Consider the following 27,639-nt stretch of genomic DNA (forward strand, 5'->3'; position numbering starts at 1 on the left):
ACTAATCGAGGCCAGGCGGATCTTACAATTATCCTTCTACGTTTTTTCGGGTTCTGAGCCGAATCATCAAGCAATGTGAATTTCTGCAGCCATAAGTTGACGTTTAAAGTTAAGTATACTAAAGATGGATCACGAGAGATATAGTGGTGTACTGGTATGATAAGCATACGTCTGGCTTGGGAGGTCTCGGGCATAATGTGACCATGGAGAGTCTATCTGTGCATTCTCACAAACCAAATGCGATCTACGTTCAACCATCAATAAGATATGGAACTCTGATCTTTAATGGAAAGATTTTCCGAAGGTCAAAATCTCGTGGTGGATCGGGTCTTCTGTCTTTCCTCAGGTGTACGTTGAGGCGGACCAGAACAGTGCCTGTTGCTTGATGATTATATTGATATCTTGGCTTCCAGGCAGTGGATGAAGTAGGGAAGAAGAAAAGGTGCGGAGGATTCAGACGCCGTGCGCATTCAAATCAAAACTAAATTTGTTCTGGAAGGCACTCACCAATGCCCGAGACAAAGTAAAAAAAAGTGCAGAGCTTGCCATCGGATTACTCCTGAAGTAGTTAGTTTCGCTCGGGACTCGAACGTATTTCATCTGTCATCTAGGTATAGCAGCGGCAACTCACAAGGGCGGGTATGAGTATTAGCCCAGAATGTTAGATTTAGACTGAACATAATCAGTAAAGCACTCATGCCACCTACCGTATTGGACAAGCTGAATAATTCTGTGATTTCTTGAAGTCATTAATTTAGCGCCCATGTGTTGGGCAAGGTAAAAATGAACTAGCTAGTTAGGCAGAGATCGTCCATGATCTGGCCATTTAGGGAGAAAGGGCTTGCATAGAAAAGGAGGCTTCAGAATAACCGATCCCAAACTGCTATTCCAGAAAGGAATGGCTGCTGCCTATATTCTGAATTGAATGATGGTTAATGGTTGTTGTTGCCTTGGTTTACCTGAGCGTGGCCACGGTCGAAACTTGAAGCAAGTCGGAAGCAATGTCATTGGTCAAGAATACCGGAACCGGCATTACATTTGCATCTATTTAAGGTCAATGACACTGATGGACAACAACACCAAGCAAGTTCCATAATGATCGAGGCGCCATGGAGAGGGGCCATTCTGGGTCAGCGCTCTTCCAACCTTTCTACTTTACCACTGGCGCCTCTTATTCCACGGGCGTAAAATGAGCATTCCAAGCTCCAGGAGACCCTCTACACATATACGGTCGTTTGGAACGCTCCCAGTCGACCAACAATCCACCAATGAAGGCTTCGTAGAACCTGAACCATCGGCTGCGCGCCGAATACTTGGAAGGATTTCCTTCAGCAGTTTTAGGCGTGGTCGTTCAAGCTTTGCACAATCCATGGCCGATAGAGAGGGTGATCCTTCGACACCGAGCACAGAGCGAGCTCCTATACCCACAATGATGCAGTCGACCGGGGAAGTATACATGACTCCACTACCAAAGCTTTCTATGGTTGTGTTATCAATTGTCAGTGTTTTCAATATCCTTTTCACATTTTTTCGTGTATGTCTGATGTATCTTCCAGACAATGCTTGGGGAATTTTTATCGGCGAACGTTTCGACGCCGTTCTTACTATTCATGGTCAGAGGTGCGTTACGAGCGACCATATGTCTTACAGATTGTTTATAATCGCGCTTAATCAGGCCTTGGAGAATTTGCGGACGAGGCAGAAGTGGCTTTTTGGACGGGAATACTAGGTATCTTTGTTCACTCAAATTTCCTTTGCTCCATTTGCTAAATGATGCTCAGTCTCGACGTTCTTTCTAACGCAGTTTGTGACTTCTCTCCTATGGGTCAGATAATGAGTGCTTCTCCAATTGGCTCTATTAACGTAGTTCAATAGGCTACTATCGCCGAGAAACATGGACGCCGCGCCGTGCTGATGATTTCATTGTTGGGCTCTGCCATTACATGCCTTACCTTTGGAACAGCGACAACTCTTCAACAGGCTATCTGTATCAGGCTTCTCCAAGGCATCTTTGCTGGCGCTGTCGGCGTTGCGCGTGGTTGTGTCTCCTTTGTCACCGATCCAAGTAATGAAGGTCGAGCCTACGCTATCTTAGGGTTTGCTCAATTTTTACATTTTTGTCTTCAATTGCTAATAATTTGTTAGATTCTGTTGGGGTTTCGGAGCTGTTGCCGGAGCTATTATCGGAGGATCTTGTAGGTCCCATTTTCTGATTTCGCAAGATTTCTCGAATCTCACTTGCATCAAAGTCGAAAGACCTGCCACCAAATGGCCTGAGATTTTCGGCGACGTTCACTTGTTCGTCAAATATCCTTATTTGCTACCTTGCGGTTTAGCTGCTTCAGTATTACTTTTTGGTGTGTATTCTGTTATCTTTCTATACCGCCGTGCTTGAACATCATACATAGGATCCTTCTTGTCCATATTTTTGGGGCACGATGGTGGACCTCGAGAGGGGGCAATCCGCTTACTCCCCGAAAAGAATGTCAATCATCCCCCCATTCCAGAAGAGGATTCCACACCGCTAACCCCTGTATTTGAAGATGAGGAACCACGCGGAATCGCCGGAATTCATAGAAAGTTTTCTCGACGTTTCTCAGATTACTTTGCAAAGCGTGTTCCTGATGCACATCAAAGCTCGGAATCTCCGCTGGATCAGCCACCTTTAGCAATGTCTTCGACTCCCAACACGCGTATTGACCGAACTCGAACCTTCTCAAGAACAAGCAAAGCCAATGGGTCGGCTTATGGTTATGGTGGTGCATATCGCAATAGGCTGGCAAGTAATGCAACTTTGAATGCCAGGCGTGGAAGTTTTACCAGTTCGTTGCGGCGTCGAAGGGGCAGCAATTTCGACAGTGTCAGAGACTCTGCGACGGAAGGAGCAGACCTTAATTTCGCACAGCGTCTGTTGTTGGCAAATGAAAATGCAGTGACAAATATCGCGGACCTTTGGGTCGCCGCCGCCATGAATGCCGACAACGAGGACCCTTTTGAACCCGACTCCGATATCGAGGAAGGTGGGGAAGAAAGCAACGAAATGGTCGAACCTGGCCCGAGGGATGAGCCCCTAGGCGCAGATGGTGCTGGTACGACCACGACTACTCCCAAATTGACACCGCCTATTGCTCGGTTGTCGAGACCGTCACACCGCCCAAGCTCAACGAGTTCCCCTCTTCACACATCGTCACCCTTAAGGCATCCGTCTTCATCACCTATACCACATCGCTCATCTGTTTCCTTTTCCCTCATGGCTCCCCTATCGTCGCGGCGCCCATCTAATGTCCCGTCAATCTTTGCTCATCCTGGAGTGAAGAAGCCTACAGCGGTTCTCGATGCCCAGCAGCTTCTTACTTCAGATATGGATACCCCTACCGACCCTTTGACTCCTATCGCTGAAACACGTCTATCATCGCAAGCTCACTCTCAAGCTGATGTTGAATCACTAGCCGAGAAGGCCCCTTCTTTGATGTCACAGCTTCCGGTCGTTGTGATTATACAGTATGGCGTTATGGCTCTACATACCACCACGCATGACCAAATTTTTATGTCTTATCTTGTTTCGTAAGTCGGTATACTCAGTATATCAGCTTATATTAATGTTCTTTGTAGTGACTATGAATCTGGAGGTCTCAATCTGAATGCTGGTCATTTCGCTCAACTAAGTGCGTCCTTTTTATATTTTAATTACAACCCATGCTGATCATATGTTAGTTGCTCTCATGTGCCTTGCACAAATCGCTTATCAGTTCTATCTCTATCCGTATGTATTAGTGCTATTTTTTATGGTCGACATGTGCTTATGCATTTCCTTTACAGAAATATTGGGTATGTCTTTTTCTATAACTTTGTTGAAAGCAGAAGCAAATCAAGCATCTTCAGTCCTCCCCGTGGTCGTTTCTCACACCTAGCGATGTTCCGCATTGGCACTGTTATGTTTATACCGGCATACCTTACTGTTGTACTCTACCGTCCTTTCGCCAACAAAAATTCAGATGACTCCAACCCCTTCTTAATGTTTGGTGAGTCTATGCTATGTTCACTCTCTATGTGTTTTGGTCTGACAGCGCCGCAGCCCTCTCTCTCAGCACGTACGTTTATACTCGCACCTTCGCCTAGTACCTTCAATATTGATCATGGATTTTTCAGTGCTGTCCGTTACTGCGGGACGACCTTCGGCTATACAGCGATATCTATCTTACTTAATTATAGTATGTGGATTTTGCAGACATTTACCGCAGTATATCCAACTCAATCATCCCTCTCAGTGACGCCTCCCAATGCGATCGGCTATGCAAATGGAATCGCTCAGAGCATCGTCAGCCTTGCACGTTGCATTGGACCAGTTATTGGGGGTTGGGTAAGAATACTTTCTTACACGTCAGTGTTTATCTCATCATTATCATTCCACACAGCTCTGGTCTCTTAGTGTTCAGGATGGACCGTCAGGTTACTACTTTGGCTTTCTTGTCTGCGCTGCCGTTTGTGCGCTGACAGTGGCGCAAAGTTTCTTGATTCGCTAGATAGATTTATCCCTCCTTGAACTTTGCTATTTTTTCCACTCATGTAATGCATTTGCATAATTCTTTGTAATGATCTAGGACTACACACGGACTCTTAACTTGTTTTGACTTTCTGTTCTGATGCTTTCTTCGCACCTGTCATGTTGTTACATATGTACAAGAAAAGATATCTAGATAGACACAACCTGCCTACCTACCCATTTATATACTATCTCTCAATTATACACATTGTTCTCCCATCTGAATATTAGCAATTCTTTGGTCGGAGTATTCTGACCATCGTTAAATATGTAATTATAAAGAACGAAACTACTATGCGCCTATATACAGTGTTGAATTTGGTAGTGGAAAAATGGGGTATATATAGTGTATATACTGTATAGTGAGAGTTCGGGATGATTGTCCAAAAAGGTGTTGAAGAATCTGTCATGTCAGGACTGGTTTGACAGGAGCCACAACTTCTGAGCAAACTACTCAACCACGGACTAAGTTAAGAAGGGCTTCATCAGCTGCTTTCATAGTTAGATACAAGAAAATCATCACAATAAAAGGACAAGAAACTCACGATCGTGCACATTTTTCCAAGACGTTCCAGACTTATCAGAGAAAAGCACACCACGCAGATTCCACCGAATCCACCAAAAGCGTAGCCAGGTGGAATATTGCAGGACGTTACTGTACGCACCGTTATTTCGGATACGAAGTTCTACCAGGTTCGGGAGAACCATCCTTTCGAAAGACTTGAGGAGCGTGTCCAGCGGAGACATGATGGCTGAGTCGTACACTTTTTGTGGAACGCCCACTTCGACTTCGACGGAGGGCAGGATACAGATGCGGCGGATGGAGTTGTGGATGGCCGGGAGCGCCATGCGGGTTTCACTGCCTTGCGAGATGACAAGGCTTTGGAGGTTTGGGCAGAGGGTGAGGGCGGTTGGGAGAGGTTTTTCGGCGGACCAGGCGGTTGTTCGGAAGAGACGGAGTTTGGCCCCGTGGAGATAGAAGAAGCCCAACGCTTGAATAGGAAAGATATCACATTCAAAACGTTCGAGGGAGGGTAGCTGGGAGGGGTTTGAAGATATGTATTGAAGGAATAGATCCCACGTCAGAAGGAAGGTGTTGGGATGCCCTGGAGTGTCTGGAATAAGCCCAAGAGAAAGTGTCTTCAGCTTGGGCATGTGCACCCTAGGTGGTGCCGGTTCATGTCTCCGCGGGTACGAATGAATGGCAAGTAGCTTCAGCGTGGTCAAATTCGGAAGTCCGTTGCAGAGTCTGGCAAGGTCCTGATAACGAGGACATTCTCCAGCCCCACTCCATTCCACTCTTTGCAGATATTGACTGCAATGGGCAACCAAGGCGTCTATGACTTCTGGAGGAGTATACCTTTCAGGAAAGTCCGGAGGCCCAATGCAATTATTGTAGATCATCAAGTTCGGAGTGCAGCGTAAGAGGCGTACTGCATACTCTACCTTATACTGTCCATATATGCGGAAATCGATCCTCGTAGTCCACTCACCCAGCAATTTTCCACCGATATTTTTCTTAGATTCAAGTCTCTTGACGAGTTGTTTAAGCTGCTTGCCCGAATAAACAATCATATACTGGGAAGACATTTCCAATACCACTCTATTCCAACCGGAGCATACCAAGGACGCGGATTTTCTGTCTTCGAATAAAGTAGGATCGATATCTGGATACTCTTCATACAGGTACGGCATGTCGAAAGGGTTGTCAAGTTCAACTGAGGTGGCCCCCGCGATTCTGATGAGGAACCCAAGAATTTTGTGCCACACCTCGTTTGGAAGTGTGGGCAGAATGGAAGACGATAGCGGTGAACACTTCGTAGGCTCCTGCGTACGTAGTTTCCGCAGGGCTTGCCAATGGTTGAAGCGCAAGACTTTCATGTTCAAATGTCGGTAGGAGGAGAACGTTTCCTTCAGAATTGAAAAGGGGAGGTCATATCGTAAAAAGCTGCCATCTGATAAGAAATTAATACGCCAAAGAAAGTTTAGTATTAAACGCACCTTGAGGTTGGAAGCAAATAGCGCGGAAGTTATGTGGATGTATTGGACGCAGGGCCTTTCCTCGCGTCCACTCGTGATTGTGGTGGTTGCAGTGAAACGTTTCCGTAGGGAAGCATACCAACAGAAAAATTTGCTTACATGGTTGTATGTACAAGCTAGTCCCTTTGTGAACAGGGACGATCAACGCAAGATCAACTTTAGATACAAGTGTGGTGACTGTCAAACAGTCTGGCCAATGGTCAGAGGTGAAGTCCACAGTCCGACACGGCAATCACACTGAATCCGGAAGCAATTGTGTTTTTCGGTATCATATATTTCTTTCTTTGTCAATCTTCTGTTCTGCCGTCTACCCTCATTAATCTTACTCAGGGAGCTGTCATGCCTTCAACTGAACCACACAAACGCCTAGCCAACAAAAGGAAAATTTCAAATCATCTATCTTTATCCAGAAAAAAAGCGAAACATCAGCACCGCACGGCCGATGAATTGCCCTGGAAGACAGTTTCAAGGCCCTCGAAAACTGGGCTTGGGGGCGACGATGGCATACTTGAGCTTGAGGAGGTGGAAGGCGTCGAGGTTATATACGAGAATACAGAGGGAGGGAGGGTCGCAAAGTTCAACGTCAGTTGCATGTTTCCACTTTCACCTGTTTGCTAAATTTATCTTGTATACTAGGTCGTCGGGGATGTTGCATCAGAGAATGAGGAGCCCAATGAAAATCAACAGAATCATTACGATACCCCCGCTGCTGTAGAGGAAGAAGACGAACCCATATCTTTTGAAGATTTACCTCCTTTCGATTGTGAGTTTTGTTTAGTCTATGGACGATTCTCGTTTCTCTGACATACAGCTTGTGCAAAAAGCTGAAAAGTTATTACCAGAATGGCACAAATTCCCTTTACATCAGAAAATCAAGATGGGTCTGCATAAAAAAGGTTTCCTCACACCCACAGCTATTCAATCTGCATCGCTTCCTTTTGCACTTGCCAATCGGGATGTTGTAGGAATCGCACAGACGGTATAAGCCACCTTCCTAGTCGTGATGAGTATATACTGACCCCCTCATAGGGTTCTGGAAAGACTTTGGCGTACGGCCTCCCTATTCTTAACTACATTCTATCACAACCTCGTCCATCGGCGAACCGAAAGCGACCTCTTCGTGCACTCATCTTAGCTCCTACGCGCGAATTGGCTTTGCAAGTATCTTCTCACTTAAATGCATTAGTCACTTGTATCGAATTCTCAAATAAAGGCTCGGATGTGAAGAATACCGAGCAATCAGGAAGTTCGAGCAAACCGCCTGGCAAAAAACCTCCACCCCACGTCAGCATTGCTGCCATCGTTGGAGGAATGTCCGCACAGAAACAGAGGCGGGTGATTGATAGGGGAGTTGACGTTATGGTCGCTACACCCGGACGTTTATGGGACATTTTAGAAGACGTTGGTGTCCTCTCGTCTACCCGTTTTATTATGACTGCTCAAATATTTTTAGGACGATGAGCTCGCGTTGGAAATCAAAAACCTTAGATTCTTGGTACTGGATGAAGCTGATAGGATGATAGAGGCTGGCCATTTCGTGGAGCTAGAAAACATCCTCCGTTTGACTTTGCAGGAATCTGAGTAGGTTTATCAACTCCATTTTCACACATTACCCTCACCCAAACGCTGCAGAGATGATCAAATCCCTGACGAGTTTGAACAAAAGATCGGCGATCCTGAAGAACAGGAAGAGGACGCAAAAAAGGACATCAAGGATAGCCTACAAACCTTCGTTTTCTCTGCTACCCTGTCAAAAGACCTTCAGCGGAATGTGAAGAAAAAGTTCCGACCCAAAGGGAACAAGAAACACTACAAACGAGATCAAGCCCCGGCTACTACCCTAGGTAGACATTAACGCTCAATTTTTGCCCATATATCTTGACATTTTTCCAATTCAGATGACCTTTTACTTCGACTTGATTTCCGCGATCCGAACCCGGAGGTCATCGATTTGAGCCCCGTTGGTGGTGTTGTATCAACTTTACAAGAAGGAAAGATTGAATGTTTATCGGCTGATAAGGTGTGTCTCTACCTACTCGTACGCAATCAGCAAATTTGAACTTGATTCTATATTCGGCACCGCTCAGGATGTATACCTGTATTATTTTCTTTTGCGCTATCCTGGCAAATCCCTGGTGTTCCTTTCTTCAATCGATGGCATCCGAAGGCTCATGCCTCTCGTCGAACTCCTTAACATCAATGTCTATCCTCTTCATTCTCAACTGGAACAGCGCCAACGTTTGAAAAATTTGGACAGGTAATAATTTATTGCTAGCAATCAATCAGTAATAACATCGTCCAAGTCTAACATAGTCCTTGCTAGATTCACGAACACGCCGAACTCAGTTCTGCTCGCGACGGATATCGCTGCGCGCGGACTTGATATCCCGGCAGTTGATCATGTTATTCACTTCCAAATACCGCGGTCTGCAGATACATACATTCATCGTAATGGACGCACGGCTCGTGCTATGCGGAAGGGCTTTAGTATGTTGATGGTTTCCCCGGATGAACGGCGTGTAGTACGGGCTCTTCTGAGCAACCTAGGTCGAGGTGGGCACTCTTCATTATTCATGCACTATATTTGATATTCTGACTGTAATTAGATGAGGCGGAGATACCTGAAGTCACCGTCGACTTGAGCATGCTAGACAAACTCAAAGTTCGCGTCCAATTAGCTCGAAAGATTGAGAATACCCAGCACAAAATCAAAAAGACGAACCACGATCGGAACTGGATGCGAGAAACTGCTGAGACTCTGGGCGTAGAGTTGGACTCCGACTATATCAGGTACAACAATAAGATATCTGTGCCTTTGTCCCTGGCTGACGTGTGTTTGTTTGACCGCCGGCTCCCAGTGAATCGGACGATGACGATAAGCTTTCGACCAGGAAACGAAAAGCGAAGGATCAGAAAATGGCCGCTATGAAAGCCGAACTCAAGCATCTCCTTTCTCAGCCTTTGATTGCCAAAGGTGTATCGACCAGATATATAACATCTGGGAGCAAGCCAATCGTGGATGACCTTCTTGCGGGAGGCTGTGAGTTTAAATCAGTTTTCTTCTGGTTGAAGTTACTCATACAGTGCCCTTCTAGTCAATGAAACCATGGTAGGGCTAAAGAAGGCGGAAGCTGGAAGTGAGTTGACGAAGGCAAAGAAAAAGAAACCTGCTATAGTTGCTAAGCCACTCGCCGCGGTTAAAAAGGAAGAGATGGAGGAGGAATGGGGTGGGATCACAGCCTGAATGTATAGTCGGAAATACTGTTATAATACATACAAGTCTGATTGTCACTTGTATGCCTTCTTGAGTGATTTTGTCGGGTCGCTAACCAGACAAGATAAGATAAGATGGGTTTGTTTGTCATTGATTGGTAAAGGGTACAATCTCGCTGATTGGGAAGTGGCAGTGCAAAAAAAGATGAAGGCCAACTACAAGGTAACGCACACAGAGTTTTGCATTCCAAGAATTTCAACTGATGATACTAGTAGTTTTCCAACATATGTGGAACGGTCTATAGACAAGGCAATATACTGTTTACTCGCGATGGCAACTCATTATATAGTCCTGTTGGAAATCGAGTTTCGGTCTTCGACCTTGTAAAGTGTGTTATGAACCGTTCATCTGTAACCTATGGATTTTGACATGCACGTTTTCATGCAGTAACAAGTCGTTCACTTTTGCGTTTGAAAACAGAAAGAATATTGCTGCTATTGCGTTGAGTCCGGATGGAAATGTTCTCATATCAGTGGACGAAGGTTTGAATTTACTTGGAGAATTCTTGTGTGCCATTGCCACTCACTTAACAATATGCAGACGGACGCGCCTTGCTTGTGAATGCTCGCAGAGGTGTTGTCCTTCATCATTTCAATTTCCACAAATCGGTCAAAGACATTCAATTTTCGCCCGACGGACAGTACGTGCCATTGAACATGCTTACAATCATTAGGTTGACACAAATTTCAAAGATACATTGCTGTGACCCATGGTGCTCATATTCAAGTGTGGAGAACGCCCAACCATCTTTTGCGCGAGTTTGCGCCTTTCACCTTGCATAGAACATACACGGGACATCATGATGATGTTTTGAGTATCCAATGGTCTCCAGACTCGCAGTGCGTGTTTTTTTACGCACATGTAACCCTGATATTGATACTTGTCTGAAGATGTTTCATTACCACATCGAGGGATATGACTGCCCGACTTTTCACCCTAAATCCACTAGAGGGATTCCGTCCAAAGACTTTTGCTGGCCACAAAGATGCAGTGATAGGAGCATACTTTTCAGCTGATGGCAATGCGGTGAGAGCAGAAAATTGATGCTGTGCGACGCTTTTGTTGACCTTCGGATCCTGAAGATCTATACCGTAAGCAGAGACGGAGCAGTTTTCACTTGGAAGGCGAAAGAAACTTCGGACGACGAAAACTCAGACACCGAAGACACACCGGTTGCCTCAACATCAAACGGCATTTCTCGCGATCTGCTCAATCGAATTGCTAACACGAGATGGGGTGTACATAAGCGCAATTATTTCAGCCAACCTGGTACGAGAGTCGTATGCTCCACCTTCCATGCTGCTTCCAATCTTCTCGTTGTCGGATTTTCGACGGGTATCTTTGGGCTATGGGAGATGCCTTCCTTTTCGAACATTCATACGCTGAGCATATCGCAAGAAAAGATATCTTCGGTCGCTATCAGCCCGTCAGGAGAATGGTTGGCCTTCGGCGCTCGTAAATTGGGACAGCTACTCGTTTGGGAATGGCAGTCCGAATCGTATGTCCTGAAACAGCAAGGCCATTACTACGACATGAACACTCTCGCCTACGCGCCGGACGGCCAGACGATAGCAACTGGAGGCGACGATGGCAAAGTAAAAGTGTGGTCGACATATTCGGGATTTTGTTTTGTCACTTTCACCGAACATAGTGCTCCCATCTCCTCCGTCGCGTTCGCCAAACAGGGCAGTGTGCTTTTTTCAGCCTCCCTAGACGGCACTGTGCGAGCATATGATCTCATCCGATACCGTAATTTCCGAACTTTTACCTCGCCTTCACCAGTTCAGTTCTCCTGCCTGGCAGTCGATCCATCCGGAGAAGTGGTCGCGGCTGGTTCGACAGATTCCTTCGAAGTGTTTCTGTGGTCCGTCCAGACGGGCAAGCTGCTTGATGTGATGGCAGGTCATACCGGTCCTGTCAGCTCTCTTGCCTTTTCGCCTACAGGCGCCAACCAACTGGCCAGTGTATCCTGGGACAAGACTATGCGTGTTTGGAATATCTTTGGCCGTTCTGGTGCTGTGGAGCCTTTTTCATTAAATTCCGATTGTCTGGCTCTTGCTTTCCGACCAGATGGCAGGGAAGTTGCCGTATCAACTCTAGATGGTCAAATCACATTCTTTGATATCCAAGATAGCAAGCAAACCAACGTCATCGATGGTAGGAAAGATGTATCGGGTGGACGAAAGTTGGATGACCGAGTTTCGGCTGCGAACAATGCATCGGGAAAGTCATATAATAGCTTGGCCTATACTGCAGACGGTCGTTGTCTTCTTGCTGGAGGAAACAGCAAATATGTTGTCCTATACGACGTACGAGAAGGAGAAGGCGTTATGGTTAAGAAATTCCAGATCTCAGAGAATCTGTCACTGGACGGAACACAGGAGTTCCTGGACAGCAGGCGGATTAACGATGCGGGGATTAATGTCGATCTTATTGATAATAGGGATGGGAGTGATCTTGAAGATAGACTAGACACGAGTTTGCCAGGGGCTAGCCGTGGTGCAGGTGACATGTCAATTCGTCGGTTCCGCCAAGAAGCGCGCACGAAGTGCGTACGATTCTCTCCAACTGGGCGCGCTTGGGCAGCAGCTTCAACGGAAGGACTCCTTATCTATTCACTTGATGAATCTGTAACCTTCGATCCTTTCGACCTGACCATTGATTTGACCCCGCAATCCGTTCTCCGCGTACTGGGCGACCACGAATATCTCAAGGCCCTTGTTATGGCTTTCCGCCTCACTGAAAAACCCCTTATCCAACGGGTGTACGAATCAATACCACGTGCAGACATTCGCTTGATTGCTCGCCAACTCCCAGTGATATACGTTCCTCTTCTTCTCAGGTTTGTGGGAGAGCATCTCGATAAAAGCCCACACATCGAATTTGATCTTGTGTGGGTCAACACTCTTCTTATGACACACGGACGCCTGCTTCGTGATCGCTCTGGGGAGTTCGCTAGTGTCTTCAGAGTCCTCCAGAAGGGGTTGGGTGATTTTGAACAATCTATATCAAAATTGTGAGTTGTCCTTTTTTTGTACTTCGGTTGCGAGTCGTTCCAAGGGTCACCCGAGCATAACGCATTGTCTTCTTTTCTCCTTCTGTCGCTGCATATATCTTTGCTTTTAATTATTGCGTAGTTCGTCTACTCACCATTTGCGTCATAGGTGCGAGGAGAACACGTCCACGCTTTCATACCTAATTGACCAGGTCAAGGTCAACCAAGAAAAGGATGACGAGATAATCTCGGCGCCATCGTCGTAATACGGCTCTTATCTTACTATACAATCTAACCTTTTTTAATTTGGCTTCGTCGATGTTGTGATAATCTGCTGAATTGCAAAACTTGGTCATTATTGATTGGTTGCAAGATATTCGTTCCTGGCTCGTTGTACTATTGGTGTATGCCGTCTAGGCTTGCTGTATCAGGTTTTATTAAGGCTTTCTTGAAGCATCTAGCTTCTGAATCAACGCATAGTTCACTTCATCATGTCGTCCATCCCCAGCATGAACTTCTTTTAAGATTTCATTTCATTTGAAGGTAACGTCTAGGCAAGATCACGATACGGATTTACTGGGATGTCATTCGTACGTTATGATGAGCCACGAGTTAAGACAATTTACACATTTGAATCTAATACAAATACAGAGGCCAATACCAAGTAAAAATACATCTGCAACTTTAAAATATCACAAGGAGCGAAGATGAGAAGATACAAAATGCGTCGTCAGTACAATATATTGACATCGGATAGACGGCAAATTTGTGTTCGCGTGCCGATACATGCGCCTCGAGACCACCTCGAGGTATATATTCCATCACTTCACTTTGGAACAGTGTATTGAGAAGCGCGGCTCTCAATCTCTTTTGCTACGGTTGGGGAGATTGCTTGTTAGAACTATCCAACGAGTTTAAACCTTGACTCACCTCGGGCACGCCCAGCTTTGCTCGAACCTTCGGCTTTGTACCCAGCCCAGTACACAAAACCCGTAAGGCCAGCCAACGCCCCAGCTCCCCAAAGCTGCAATGATGAGCGTAAGAGACGGGAGAAGGGACATCTACAGCGTAGCGATGTTTACCATTGTGTTATCTGACGGTCCAGGACCGTTGTTCATCAGCCTATTTCCAGTGGCGCCAACGTTGCGCAGAATGCGTGAGGCAAACATTTCGAATAGAGTATGAGGACTGGCTGGAAGTATTGAATAGGATGTGGTAGTAGGATTGGTACTGTGGTGAACGTCAAGCGCAAATTTACATCAAGTGTCAGACATGCTGACAGAAGTGTATATATGTGGGGGTGGATCTATTGCGTCACATATGAATGAATCTGTGTTACTTTGCTCCTCAGAACTCAATTACAGTGAATACAGACTAACAGTATTTTTGTTTCTGTTGCGCAGTCAGCCGAGACGCGGCGCGTCGCGCTCCACAGTCCACGTGATTGTATTAGTTTGACACGTGACACTAACGCGTAAGTTCCGACGACTGCCGACCGTGGAAAACGATCAAGGCTTGTCAAACAGACTTCAAACAGAACCAACTCCAGAGTCCAAACCAGCTCTTTGTTCCCAACTGAACCATGATGCACGGTTCTTCTTTTCATATCCTTCCCTAGCATCGATCATACTAGCTCTACCCATGGTATTTTCACAATTAATCCTCGCCTAAGGCGTTTTCTTTCATGCCAATCCTTTGACATTTCAAATTCAGGCTTTGGTACCGTGGTACTTTCTACCATCTGCGCATCCCTTTTGCAAAGCGAATGCTTTCAATAATGTAAGAAACCATGCAGACCAAGAACCGTTGCCAGCAACACCCAAGAAGAAGTACATTCACTCCATTGCAATTCTGGTCGTCTTTAGGCGAGTACCAGGGAACCGACCACGAGTTAAGCATGCTGAGTGACATTTACTTATTCTAGTCTAGTCTGGTGTAATTAATGTCTTTTGTAGATCTCTGTTATGCGTTTCGATGTTGGCAATATTTTTGGGCCATAACTAACAATCAACGCCACGGAACAATCGATAGAGATGAACCTTAATGAATAGACTACTATACAAAGTGAGCGGGTCGTAACTACTTTGTCAATGCACAGATTCTCTGGAGAAACATTTTTGCAACATCAAGGTTAGTTGCTACGCTGATCTCTTGTTTTCATATCGACTATGCGATTCTTGGCTTTGGTTCTATCTCCCCCGATTGAAGAACTTGTCCCTTCACAGTGCCACGCTATCGCAACGTGGGCTTACGTTCCACTAGCCGAAGCGCTCGTGGCGACCTTCACAGAACCAGAAATTACGAATAGGTCCCCTTTCGAAGAGCTCGATAAACACAATTGGCCTGGTACGACATCTCACAGTGAGATTTTGTTATTCGAATGACCATGAGAGGCATTTGGAAGGCAGTGGCGCGATATCATGACTTCAAATCATTGCATACTGATATTCTCTATCTCCGCTGTCCGACGTTGCAGAACATACAGAAACTTTCCGAATGACATGAGGGGCCAAAGTTTATCGCAGCAATCGCGGTCGGGATTATGATCAATGTCACCAATCTGTTATTCCATCATTGAATATGGTCTACTTTAGGAACCCTTCATTCGGAGAACTCATTTGACGGTGCTTTACACATGACACCGAACGTAGGTCAGTGACAATGCCCTTGATGCGGTGAGCGGTGAGCAGGAATTACTCCATGTATAGTTTCAACAGCAGCGAAGAATTGCTCCGCTCCTATTTCAAGCACTCTTCCCTCCAGTGTCCGTGCTCATTGCTCTATTTGTAGGTCTTCTGGCTGTGTAATGACCTCATTTTGATCATGTCATTGACAAGGTCCCGTTCAATCATTTCTCCCACTGTGCGGGGGTGATCAACTGTCTTTATATATCTACCTTATCTCACATCAAATATATACGGTGGGTCATTAAAGAAAATATATGATGTTTGCTCTGTGAGAATACGCCATAGGAAAAAAGGTCTCTCTATACTCCGATATCAGCACTGCCCTACGCCTCGGGGGTGATGGAAGCTTCCAGGAGAGTCATGTCAAGTACACTTGAGACGAACGTGTTCTCCGTGATTTATAGACCATGTTGTCCTGCTGATATACTATTGGCTCGCCACAACTTACTCTTCCAGATAATGTCTATCGTGTGTACCAGCAATAACACAATCCCCGACTATAAGCGCCGTTGACGTTCTCTATCTCACGTTGCCCGTCTTTCGCTCTGCCTCTCTCTCGGCTGCGTAATCTTGGGAAGCATATACTGAAATGTCACTGACATATCGAGCACGAATCTGTCAAAAGCTCGGACATCAGTATATTGAACGCATGTTTCTATTCTCTGCTTTACACTTTCGAGGGTTCTACGACTGCGCAATCACCTTCGAGTTCTTTTCTAGTATACAGCCAGAGGCACTTGTCATTCACCATATCATCTTGTAACGACGCAAACAAAATAAGTTGCGAGGTAGGGTTGACGTATCAAATACCGAAGAAGCATCTTCGCGGCCAGTTCGTCTGAAGGTGAGATGCATCCCAAACAGATGGAGGGTAGTCAAGGAGGGCGACCAGCTCGCTTCATAATAAAGAAATTCATTCTCAGGCATTTTCCTTTGGGCCATTGGCCTATGCGTTCGCCATATGCTCATTGAAGTCGTGGAACACCTCAAAGAATTTACGCCTTAGTGCATTTATCGCTTGTTCCATTATTTGGGCGCTTATTGAATTCAAAATTATCAGTAAGACGGGCATCAGTTGAGTAGAGGAGCAAGTGAGAATGTAAACCAAGTCATATACGAAGACGTCATTTTGGAGACTGTCAAACCACTTGGCATCAAAAATAATTGGAACTGTAGAAAAATATGGGTGTATAGTATATAAGCAAGAGCAGCCAGACTGAACAGCAGTCTACCAGTAGCAACATACAAATTCCAACGAAATTACAAGTTCGCCTGTCCATTATAGTAAATTTATACAAAACTACTACATAGCAGCACACGACGTCTTGCACCCACCGTACGTACATCCACTATCCAGAAATAGACGCGACAAACTCAAAAATAAACGTTGGTGTTTACACCGTGTGGCGATCCTGTTCTTATTCTTAATGGTCAACCGGGCACGGATCAAGGCGGTAGGACGGTGCGGGAGATACTCACAATCAGTCGTCACTAGTCACTATTTACCTATTTACCACGCCGACGGCCGCACCACAGTTCCCCGGGTTGTCCTTGCCGTCTTGCCACTCCCACTTCCTCCCGGCACGCTCGAGCATCTCTTGCGGAGAAACTCGGGAAAATACACTGCAAAGCCTCGGAAATCGGAATCCGATTTTTTTTGAATTACATACCGTAATGTCCTTATTTCTGCAGTGCGCCGGACCCTCGAGGCAAAAAAGCTATAAAAGCTATCATTATCTAGGTTATCTGATTGCATGCTGGTTCATTTTGAGTGATAGTTTTTAGCATTTCATACCTCTATGTAAGGTTTTTTATTTGCCTCCTTGAGAGATGTTAAGTAATTTTAGCTTTGTTTTGGCTGCACACAGGTACACCGGACTGGCCGACGTCACCGAGCGTTTAATGGACAATGAAGGACCCATCGACTTAGACAGGTACAAATAACACGCATTTGATTCCGCGTTGAGATAGCCGCGCATGAACATCCTTCGCCGTGCATCGATTGGTAGTATGTATCCTGCGAATGTTTGTGAAGGTATTAGTGGAGCACCGAGAGTAAGCGCACTGCGGACATTTCCTTTCCTGCTCCTGCTCCGCATAAAAAATAAAATAAAACTCAGTTGCATAGTCATACTTTATTATAATTAATAGTACGCACGACACGGCCCCGTTTTGCCTCGAGTTTCCGATCAGAAGCGCATTTTCAGGGGAAGAATATAACTCAAAGAATAATAAGAGCTTTTAGCTCCTGACCCCACACCACTGGCAAACGCAGTCCTCGTGGACATCACGCTCTATGGGTCGCCTTGGTCCAACAATTGAGATATAGAGGGGCATACCTTACCCACCAGAGATCCGCCTGCAGCTTCGCCCGTTGCCCGTTAATTTAGCGTCGGTAGCGCCCGACACGCAGACGCTGTGATTCATATTCGTATATATTGAAGCTTGAGCCTCTCGGGGTGATGCTCACTACCGTCCTTATTACTGCAGAGATGCACAAACGGAGGAGGTTCGAAGAGCTTCTGCCTACTATAGTGGGATCAGAGCGTCAGATGGACTCTCAGGGAGCATGGGACCACGGTCATTAGGTAGTAGCTGAAATCTGGGGTGTGCTTCGTCCTGTTCCTCTGAATCTGTGGGTGTCAGTGCAGATGTGGCTCGAGGTCTCGGTCGCCGCCCGGTTCTAGAAGATAATCAGAGTGACTTAGTGAGTGATTATATACAAGAGACGGAGGAGAGGATTCACATACCTTCACCTTCGTTTGTAGTCATAGGAAGCTGTCCGTCCGTTCGTTTAGAACTTGCCAGATGCCGCTGCATGCATGCACAGCGGGGGTGGGGACTCCCCGAGTGTCCGTTTCTCTTGCAGCTGCCTGCTCGACGTTCCGCGACGTTTTTGGGGGTATCCTCGAGGCGCGCAGTTCACCGAAACTCTCAGATCTCAGGCCTCAGTCAGGCCTAGACCCTCCTCGGCGTCCTTCGGATAGTAAAGAATGCTGCATTAAAGTCTGAGGGACTTCCTACGTAGAATCATCTCAAGCTGATCAATTTGGAGTTGATAATCAACGCCCGAGAACATCGTAAAAGTGCTGCTGCGTACTTCCAGGACCTAGAGGAGGAGAAGCAAGTGCACTTCGTATGGCCGGTCATTGAATACCTACTACTATAAACTCGCGGCCATTATCTTGAAATTAGAGCCCCAATTTAATTATAAACGCGTTAGCCGAGCTCAGGTGGTCTGTAGATGAGGCGAGTTACTGCAATGCTACGGTCACACAAGGTCAGAGTATCGAAATAATGCCAGGTTGTTTGGATGGAAAAGTGCGTACCCGCCGGCTTATTTACCGTCTCAAAAGCTGAGAAAAGAGATGCAGCGAGAGTTCTGAGCTGGATATACGCAGCGGAGCATTTTCCTTGAAAGAACCGTTGATTCAGCAGGCAGGCTAGGTCTCCAGACCAGACCTCCAGGAATGAAGAATCTACAAAGGCTTCTCGGGTATCACGGGAGGGACATTAAAGGTGTCATTTATACGAGGCTGCAGGCGCCTGTGTTCCTGTGGAAATCCCCGAGGGAAGAGGCATGCCCGTAGGGCACTGGCTAGAATATTAACCTAGATCGTACTTTTGGAAACCGCAGAAGTAGACGGTCAAAGAGGACGATTTAATTTCCTTTGTGCACGCACACATATACCCAAAAGAAATTCAGGGTGCTTTGAACCTTGAAGAAGAAGAAGCGAGCTCTTGAGGCGGCTCGGTAGCTGGCGAAAGAGGGACGTAAGATGATGCCAAAGGTTATCTGCTGAAAGGTTGCTAACCTGTTGCATTTAGAGGATTATTGGTGTCATGTCATGATACACGGCAACAAAATAAAGAAACGAGTTGCAAAAACTGCCGTGAATGTGTCAGTGCTATTTTTAGAACGACAAGGAAGAAACTAGTTGTAGGCACTTTTGAGAACTGAGATGAACGGTGAATTCAACAACCTCACAATATGTGGGGGCCACGTTTATGTGGTAAAGGAATTAGGTAAAAAGCACGTTTTTTTTACAGGTAGAAAGGTTGCGGATCTTGCAAAGAAATTTGAAAGATCGGTTGTTTCCCGAATGTCATTCATGGCGACTTTGGTGTTCAAAGCAGAGCGGAGTCAAAACGGAGTCGGAGTAGATTATGCGTGTGTGTGTATGTGTTCCCAGCTATTTTACTGCGCATTCACGGGATACGAGCTCATCTGGGGAATAAGAGAGTCCGTAATCACATCGTGGTCTTCGAGGCTGTTCCTTGAGTCGGGTGCCCATTCAGCGTGATCCGACATCTGTAATCACCCGTATAATTGATAATCAACGAGGGTGCAAAACTGAATGAATGTGCGGACCTGTGACAAAGAAAGGTTCACATATCTTCTCGTTTTGCCGTTTGCGCGCGCGCGTCCGTGCAGATGACAGAGTGAGAGCAGACGATTCAGACGACTCGTGGGCTACTACCACGAGTCGAAAGAGGGCTTTCTTGTTGCGAATTATGCTCAGACCCAACGGACGATTGGGAAGATCGAGTCGTGTGCTTGATTATACAGACCAGGAAATATGTCAGATCATGACGATGATATGTTTTCTTCGAACACTAGCACAGGATTTGAGGAAGCATTTGTTCAGTAGCAATTATAGAGTGCCCAACAGGTTTCATGACGTCGTCACCTGAAGGTCAGGTTTGTTCACACCCAAAGTTACTTTCCAGTTGGATTCGTTTTTCCGAATTGAGATGGACATGGACATTGGACCGTTATCAAAGTGATCTTTGTCTGACGCAAGCTTGACAAGAAAATGAGGAAGATTGTGGATATTTCGCGATTCTCCAATTCGCAAAAAGTGTGGAAGTTGGATTGGCGCTGTATGCGCATCATAGGAAAAGATGATTCAAGAACTCCAAGCCTCGTTTGACTGATGTCAGTTGGGGCGTGGCCTTGCGCAGGACGAAACGCAGACGGTAATCGATAAACAGGATAGATGGGCCCGATATGGAAGGCGAGGACCCGGTTGTGAGCTGGAGAAATGAACCGGCTCGGTTGACTGGAGAGATCTGGTTGGCGATCTATGCACGCATATTGACCGAGTTTGTATGATGAAAAGGTATAAAGTCCCCCGACTTGACTTGTCATTCATTCTTCAATTCTCTCCTCGTCCGTTATCCAGCCAACTCTCCCCTTTCCCCAATCACTTTTTCAAAACGTCCGCCTACAATCCCCAACACGTCCCCGCCCCTCACAAAATGCCGGGTGCTGTCGTCGGAAATGCTACGAGAATCTGGGAGTTGAACGTCCACTGGGCTCTGCATAGCCAGTGTGGCATATGGGATCCCAGAGGGCGCGGTGTGGATATCTGGGAGTGTATACGAGATCGTGAGTCCTTCCACTGTCCCTCTCATTCCTGCTTTTCTTACCCGTCTTCCAATCTCCAGATGACTCGACTCCCGGAACTCAGGTACTTGACCCACCCTGTTCCTCCTTCGACTTTTTTTCTGATTCTCCCTTTCTGCAGCCTCCCAATGTCTTGTACTGGCGATACGTCGCGCGAAGATGATCCCCAACGACAGCATTGTCGCCCACAAAACATCTTAATACCCTCCGGTTGCTCGTCCTTGGGCCTGGTAACCATACCCTATACATCTCCTCATAGCGGCCACCAATCCAAAACCCATCCTCCCCCTCCTCCCAACCTCTATCATTTCCTTTACTGAAGGAAGTCCTCCCACCAGCATTGCTCCCTCGGACCGCTGGTGTTCCCGCTGCTTTCTTGGCGCCATTCATGATTCCCATTTCTCGGACCATATGCATGGTAATCGTCCACATAACGCATATAATTTCTTCAGCCTGGCTTGCTGAATGACCGCGTACTCCCCCCAACATACCGAAGCACTTTTGGACATGCTTCTCGCGCCAGTCAAGAACCAACACGGCCTGCACCCGTTATAATCATACATCCAGTTGGTGGTCGGACATCGGCGGGCTCACGACGCGATCCCTCCACCAGGACATATATCATCTTGTATTTATACTTCTCCATCCCGCATACCCATTCCCAATCGCACTGCATATTCGACGCTATCATCCTCTGCATACTTTCTATTTCCTTTCCATTTTGGTTTTCATTATTTAGGGTTTCTATATATATTTAGGGAGGGCATGTCAAACAGTCTATCGAACACTTAATACTGAATTCTGCTTTGCTTAGAGCAATTATTTCGGTCTTATTTCTGATATGAGTGTCGTTCACACAATGGGTATGGGCAGTTGGTGGATGAGTTGAGCTAACGAGGTCATTTGTGAAAATGTTATTGACGTCACTGTCGCGTCATCTCTTTACAGTTGCCAGCCGGCTTCTAAACTCCCACGACACGAGTCGATTCGGCTTGCGATCGAGCGTCGGTTCGACTCGGATTTGTTTTGTTGTTGATTACATCCTCTCACTCTCGTCCTGTTGCCATGCAAAAATTGACATCCTCGGCCTCAAGGCCCCTGCCGCAAAAAAACACTCGATATCTCGCTGTGACATTCTTATGCATACAATGCATCTGCGGCCAAAGGCGGAGCCGAACGAAAAAACTTTCATTTGGCCGCCTTCACGCTGATAGTATCTTTTTCAAGGGGCTTCTGGAATGCCTTTTTTTTCTTTCTTTCAACTCTGGACGCTGGCGCTGAGTGTTGAGCAGTGACGTTTATAGACCTCTTCCGTCAAGTTTCGAAGGGACACGCGTTCGTTGGCGATCGCGATGTTTTTTGAGCAGTATGTAAGACCGCATGTCAGCTGGCCCCTCCGTGTGCCCCATATCCATATCGCCGTCTGGCCTCATGCCTTTTCTACCCCTTGTCTCCCCGAAGTTCTCAAGTGGGAGCACAGACGGAAAGTCCGTCGGGAATCAAGATGGCAAGTACCGAAATGGAAATCACGATCCTCCTCCGCCGGCCTTTTCTATAACGTGTAACGACTGATTGACTGGAGACCGAGAAACGATAGGGACAGGTATGAAATCTACCAGGTACTTGTCCAACCAGCTGCGGAAATCAGCGTTGCGCCCTGCCTTGTATACTGTTTTATGCAATTTGCAACTCAGCGACGATCGGGAATTTGTAACTATGCGATTGCGAGAGAAAGTCTCCCTTTCAAGTTGGATTTGACGATTATTTACTACAGTGGACAGACAGGCAGGGCTTCTGGAGAGGATCCTTTGTGAACGAGTCGCAAAATAGATGCTTCGCCTGGGGTAAAGGTACCGTTACCACACTTTATACTATATTAAACCGGTCAAAATTTACCACAGGTCTAATCTTTTTTCAGAGTCTAGATTTGCGGGAATGGATGGACCTGGGCAGGCAGGGCAAGGCAACGAAAATGACACCGCCAGAGCAGCAGCACTTTTACTTACTTCGCTGTCGTCCAGGAACGATTGTGACCCACACCACACCACTCCGTTATACTATATTTGCTCCAAAAACCCGTTCTGCCGCACTGGCATCTTGGTCGTGCACCTATCCTATCCGAATGGTTGCGTGCCGCGGAAAGTAGGGATGCCTTTTCATCAGGTTCGCATCTCAATTCGCACCCCAGATTTATTATTAAGTATATCATAAATGACATGAACTCGACTCAGCACCTCTTGATTACTTGTACTAATACAGTTTCCTCGTTTTTGCGCCGGGAAACTTTTTATTTTCTTTCGTATCAGGAAACGATGGGTTACTGGTTATTGGGCATCGCCTCGTTTTGAGCGGTGGTGTATACCTAGAATAGAGCAGGTTGCGGGTTTGTTTGCTGGAAGAGGCAGGTGTTATTTCCATGCACTTAGTGCGACCGTATAATAGGTTGCATGAGGCCTGCGCGCATGCACCCACGGAAACCGGACGGTGTAAGTGTAAGCAATATATCGTGGCGTAGCGATATATCGCAGTGCCCGTTAAAATGAAGAGATCGGTCGGCCCGACTCGGTTCTTTTTCGTACCAACGCCCGCACACCATGGCCAGCGCGCCTGATTATCGATTTGTGATTCCAAATATCAATGAAGTCTGCCCGGGGCGTCGCTGATGGAGACGCGAAATCTGAAGAGCAGGTTACAGTATCACTATCATGTTGAATCGCGCTGCGGCATCATCAATGCAGAATTAGTTTGACAGCGAGCGACAGTCTAAAGAAAGGGCCAGGTTGTAGGTATTCAAAATAATTTGATGTGAGAGTGCGGCAAGTCATGGTATATAAATTGGATGTAAGCTAGCGTGAAATCGGTTTTGTTTTCAAGTAAACCAATTTGATTTGTTGGCAAGAAAAAAGATGAACAATTAAAATTCGTTTAGCGCGGTTATACGCCTACATTAACTGTACAGGCGCTAAAAAGTGTAACATTAAATTGTTTAAGATGTAAGCGTATCGCAAAACCCTATATCTTATTCCTTGGACGCAGACTGACCTCGGTGGCTCCCAAGTGCCATCGGCGCCAACGGCTTGAGTTGACAAGCGTTTTCATTTGAAACGCCACGATATCTATGTAAATAGTCAGTAGGGACCACTGTAATACCCCACAACAGCTCCATTGGCGGGCCTTAGGCCTTAGCGGGTCTCGGTTGCGAAGCTGCTTGGGATTCTTTGGACTAACCCTCATAGGCTAATCTTCCCTAGTTAGAACCGACATGCTAATTTGGGTGATGATCGCTGTGGGTTCCAACATGATCATGATGTAAATTGTACAAAGCAATTAAGACCCAGTGGCGTTTCCCCTCCCGTGGCGTTTTTTTCCAAGGTACGTTTACCTTTGCTATGCTATGCTATGCTACTCTGGATTGACCTAACCCTTTTGTGCAGGCTCAGATAGAGAGGGCGGGGGTAAAATGCTATCAGGTTTCGACACGGTAATTACATAGAGGTGATTGGCGACTTTAATCAGAGTGTGCTGACTTTGAGTCAGAGTCAGAGTTAATCCGTTGGTAGCGTCATACCAGTCCTGTGATGTTCGCTTCCCGAAAGACAAGGGGCAGAGTTGTTTTCGGCATCCATGATTGACACAATGTCTTGTCACTTTCCAGTCAAGTTGCCAAGTGCTCAGAGAAGCAAGGTTGGGTGAGCATCTACGTACAAGTCAAGTCGTCATACAATTTTAGCCTAGTTCTACATATGTAGCTTCTATGTACACAGTCATCTGTTGAAGTAATCACGCTATCAGAGCTGCCACAAAGGACCCTGCGCGAAAAAAACAAAAAACGACGTCATTTATTTCGTCAATTCAATTATTACCGGTATTAATAGAAGCGCCCCTCAGATAACGCGAAGTTGAATCCCGGCGACCTACTTGCACACGACCGTGGTATCACCGTGACAAAAAGGGCGGGCGCGTGTTGTGGAGCTGGACGAAGCGAAAGAGACTGTGCGTTCCTGCTTTGACTCGATTGGGTTGAGAACGAGAGGTTGGTGCGGATGGCAATCGAAGCTCGCTTGGACGACTGACTTAGTTCTATAGCAAGGCGTCGGTCGAAGAAGAGGCATTTTCTAGCGTATTAATTTCAAATGCACCCTCGATTACCCTTCTTCGATTGTTGTACTATAGCCCTCGAACTCAAAGCTAAGGTTGGTAAAATGAAAGTTCTAGCCGACTGATGTGACGCAATGAAAGCATTTGCCTACTAACTTCCTTTGTCCATGATCAGCGACATTCACTCGGTATGAACGTGATTGTATGACGACTTCGGGTGCTTTATAGACAAACAGACTCGGAATGGCGATCTGGTATGGTCTGATATTGCCTAATATGACTCTTGTGATCACAAGCAATTAGACGCCGGTAAGGCGCCAATTTCGCCATGTCACGGACCAGGACATGCCTAATTGGCACATCAATAGAAAACAGAAGAGTGATCCCCCTTCACGAACCGACGGCGACTCTGGAGTATTCATCTCATTCATGCGGCACTCAGCTACCACCGTATGGTAGGTCAAATGCACGAGTCGGTGACTGAAATCGCCGACGGGGAGGTGGGATATATAACCCATGTATGACTGTACTCGGGCTTCATTTGAAGTATGCGACTCAAATAGGGCAAACAGAGAGGGTGCACCCTCGATATGCATGCCTCTTTACCACGTTCCATCAAGAACAGCTACGCCCGTTCGTGTCCCGGGAACTCGGAAGCTTCCGTAGACTGTGAGTTCACACCGTTGTAGCGGCTTTTTAGAAAATAATCACTTCTTGACATTATTCTCCGTAGAAAATCTGAACAAAGAACGAGGTACACATGCTCATGTACACTTTCAACCTAGATGCAAATGGCACTTCTTAAGGCAGCCATATCAGTCAATATATGCAAAAATGAAACTTTCAGGTTTGAACCTCTGCGCCCTTCGTATGGACTCCACAAACAATGCTAAAGTCATGTAGCAAACGCGCTGACTCCACAAATAACTATCTTTCCACGCATATGACCAGAGTTTTACTTCTATGTAACGACGCTCGAGGCTGTTCAAGGTCTGCAGATACGCAGTAAACGATCGTGTTTTGCGTATAGTATATACCTGATAGGAGAAGAAAGGTACGGAGTATTACACAATTTTCTCATCTTAGGATATTCTAACGTACAATGCATCGATCCAAACCGACTGCCAGATAGTGATCGCGTTAAACTCGTATTAAGACAGTTCTATTTAGTATACTACTATAGTATAATACACCGGGAAACTTCATTGATACGGAATCCAGTGTATCGGTAAAATATTATATCAGCAGGCTTTCCTCAGGTGACGTTTTGAAGACTCTACTCAACTCGGTGCTTGGCGGCAGCCTCATATTTTTTTATGCAGAGCTGTAAAATAAGCCATGGTAACTGCAGCGCGAGCGTCGGAGTAGTCAGGGAAGAATATCGTATAGCAACCAAAAGCAGGCACAAAAGCGAACAGTTGTGTGCGTGTACATATATGCCTGGGTCGATTTTAGTCAACGAGCTTCCAGGGCACAGTACCTTTCTTTCTCCACGGTTACCAGCTCGAGGCTCGAGGACAGTTAAGAAATTGGCAGTGGAGATGGGCTAAATCAAAGGTATCTGCCGAGATATGATCCTCGAGAAGGGGCATGCAGTAGCTCGCAGTGCGTTTCAAACGATCGCAGCATACTTTCAGAGTTTGGGCCAGAGCGAGTTGGTACGACTCGGTTCGTTTTGCATAGCGATCAAAGTTAATGTCCGTGAGCCGCCTCAACTTGAGCCTCCAGTGTAATAGGCTTTCTGCCACCTGAGGAAGTTGATCGTGACGAGGGTGAAGTAAAGGCAGAGGATCATTTCGCTGAGTAGAATCGGATTCGCAGTTCGACGGCTAGCTTTAAGCTTCTTCGGCTTCTTCATTGAAGAAAACTGTCCGAGAATAAAGGAGATAAGGAGAACAGAGTGGGGTACCCCTTTCAATGCACAGACACATTTGATGTCCGCCCGCAAGGGCAAGGGCGAACCAAGAATCGCTGCACGAATTTGGCAAAGGAATGGTAGAGCGGAGATGGAACACCAAGGAGCCAAGCAAACCTTAATCGTAAAGGGGGGAAATGTACAGTTTCTTGATGTTGGGTGACGGAGAAGATTCAGTGTTTGGACGGTCAAAAAGTATCACGTTAATGTCACCCATTTAAGCACAAGTACTTCAAATCCAAGTGTAGCGTTGACCAAGCGTCGACACGCAATGGGGCCGCTGCCTTCGCATCCTCGGCATTTAGGTGCTCGAGCACGAGGCTTATAGCAGATTATGGAAGCCAAGATTCTTACCTGCCGCTCTTTAAAGTCTGCCAGGGGTGCATATGTGTGCAGGTTAAATCGTGGAAGGAAGTCAAGTTCAAGTCAGAGAAAGGACCAAACATCCAGAACGCCGCAATGATTTGTCGCTTTTCCCACAATTACCATTACGTAACATTAATTTCGTCCATAAACTCAGAGGCAAAGCTTTCGCTGAGGTTGAACATTCAACAACAAATTTGTTCGACTCCTCTACCCAATCAACCTCCAAACCCCAGCGCGTCAAAAATATCTTACCCCCCATCTAGTTATTCATTTGGATTCTTGGTTAAATCTTTGGAATTCCAAACCGCAGG

The 27,639-nt window shown here is 46.3% G+C and overlaps 5 protein-coding genes across 5 annotated transcripts; 4 read left to right on the plus strand and 1 right to left on the minus strand.

The window, feature by feature from the left end:
• Positions 1-1,369: 1,369 nt before the first annotated feature.
• Positions 1,370-4,523, plus strand: JR316_0008802 (Major facilitator superfamily multidrug transporter mfsB; the record flags this gene model as incomplete). The annotated part of the gene is made up of 13 exons (XM_047894514.1): positions 1,370-1,498; positions 1,557-1,620; positions 1,676-1,729; positions 1,782-1,825; positions 1,876-2,096; positions 2,146-2,195; positions 2,250-2,357; positions 2,409-3,564; positions 3,613-3,665; positions 3,715-3,763; positions 3,874-4,022; positions 4,269-4,360; positions 4,416-4,523. The coding sequence occupies 13 exons, from the start codon at positions 1,370-1,372 to the stop codon at positions 4,521-4,523; spliced, it is 2,277 nt and encodes a 758-aa protein (XP_047745973.1).
• A 2,399-nt stretch (positions 4,524-6,922) lies between these two features.
• JR316_0008803 (ATP-dependent RNA helicase MAK5) lies at positions 6,923-9,827 on the plus strand (the record flags this gene model as incomplete). Its single annotated transcript, XM_047894515.1, has 12 exons — positions 6,923-7,165; positions 7,220-7,346; positions 7,408-7,562; positions 7,613-7,984; positions 8,037-8,164; positions 8,216-8,427; positions 8,482-8,603; positions 8,671-8,840; positions 8,907-9,136; positions 9,190-9,373; positions 9,442-9,623; positions 9,679-9,827. The coding sequence occupies 12 exons, from the start codon at positions 6,923-6,925 to the stop codon at positions 9,825-9,827; spliced, it is 2,274 nt and encodes a 757-aa protein (XP_047745974.1).
• Positions 9,828-10,001: 174 nt separating this feature from the next.
• On the plus strand, positions 10,002-13,118 carry JR316_0008804 (Periodic tryptophan protein 2-like protein; the record flags this gene model as incomplete). The annotated part of the gene is made up of 8 exons (XM_047894516.1): positions 10,002-10,019; positions 10,073-10,185; positions 10,245-10,339; positions 10,398-10,497; positions 10,550-10,696; positions 10,748-10,883; positions 10,940-12,873; positions 13,022-13,118. 8 exons carry the CDS (start codon positions 10,002-10,004, stop codon positions 13,116-13,118), a joined length of 2,640 nt encoding a protein of 879 aa, XP_047745975.1.
• A 560-nt stretch (positions 13,119-13,678) lies between these two features.
• On the minus strand, positions 13,679-14,021 carry JR316_0008805 (uncharacterized protein; the record flags this gene model as incomplete). The annotated part of the gene is made up of 3 exons (XM_047894517.1): positions 13,679-13,725; positions 13,783-13,876; positions 13,935-14,021. 3 exons carry the CDS (start codon positions 14,019-14,021, stop codon positions 13,679-13,681), a joined length of 228 nt encoding a protein of 75 aa, XP_047745976.1.
• A 6,780-nt stretch (positions 14,022-20,801) lies between these two features.
• JR316_0008806 (uncharacterized protein) lies at positions 20,802-21,112 on the plus strand (the record flags this gene model as incomplete). Its single annotated transcript, XM_047894518.1, has 3 exons — positions 20,802-20,931; positions 20,991-21,013; positions 21,071-21,112. 3 exons carry the CDS (start codon positions 20,802-20,804, stop codon positions 21,110-21,112), a joined length of 195 nt encoding a protein of 64 aa, XP_047745977.1.
• Between the last annotated feature and the right edge of the window lie 6,527 nt (positions 21,113-27,639).

Source organism: Psilocybe cubensis, chromosome 8 (genome assembly GCF_017499595.1).
Source record: "Psilocybe cubensis strain MGC-MH-2018 chromosome 8, whole genome shotgun sequence".
In the NCBI taxonomy this organism is placed as follows: Eukaryota; Fungi; Basidiomycota; class Agaricomycetes; order Agaricales; family Agrocybaceae; genus Psilocybe; species Psilocybe cubensis.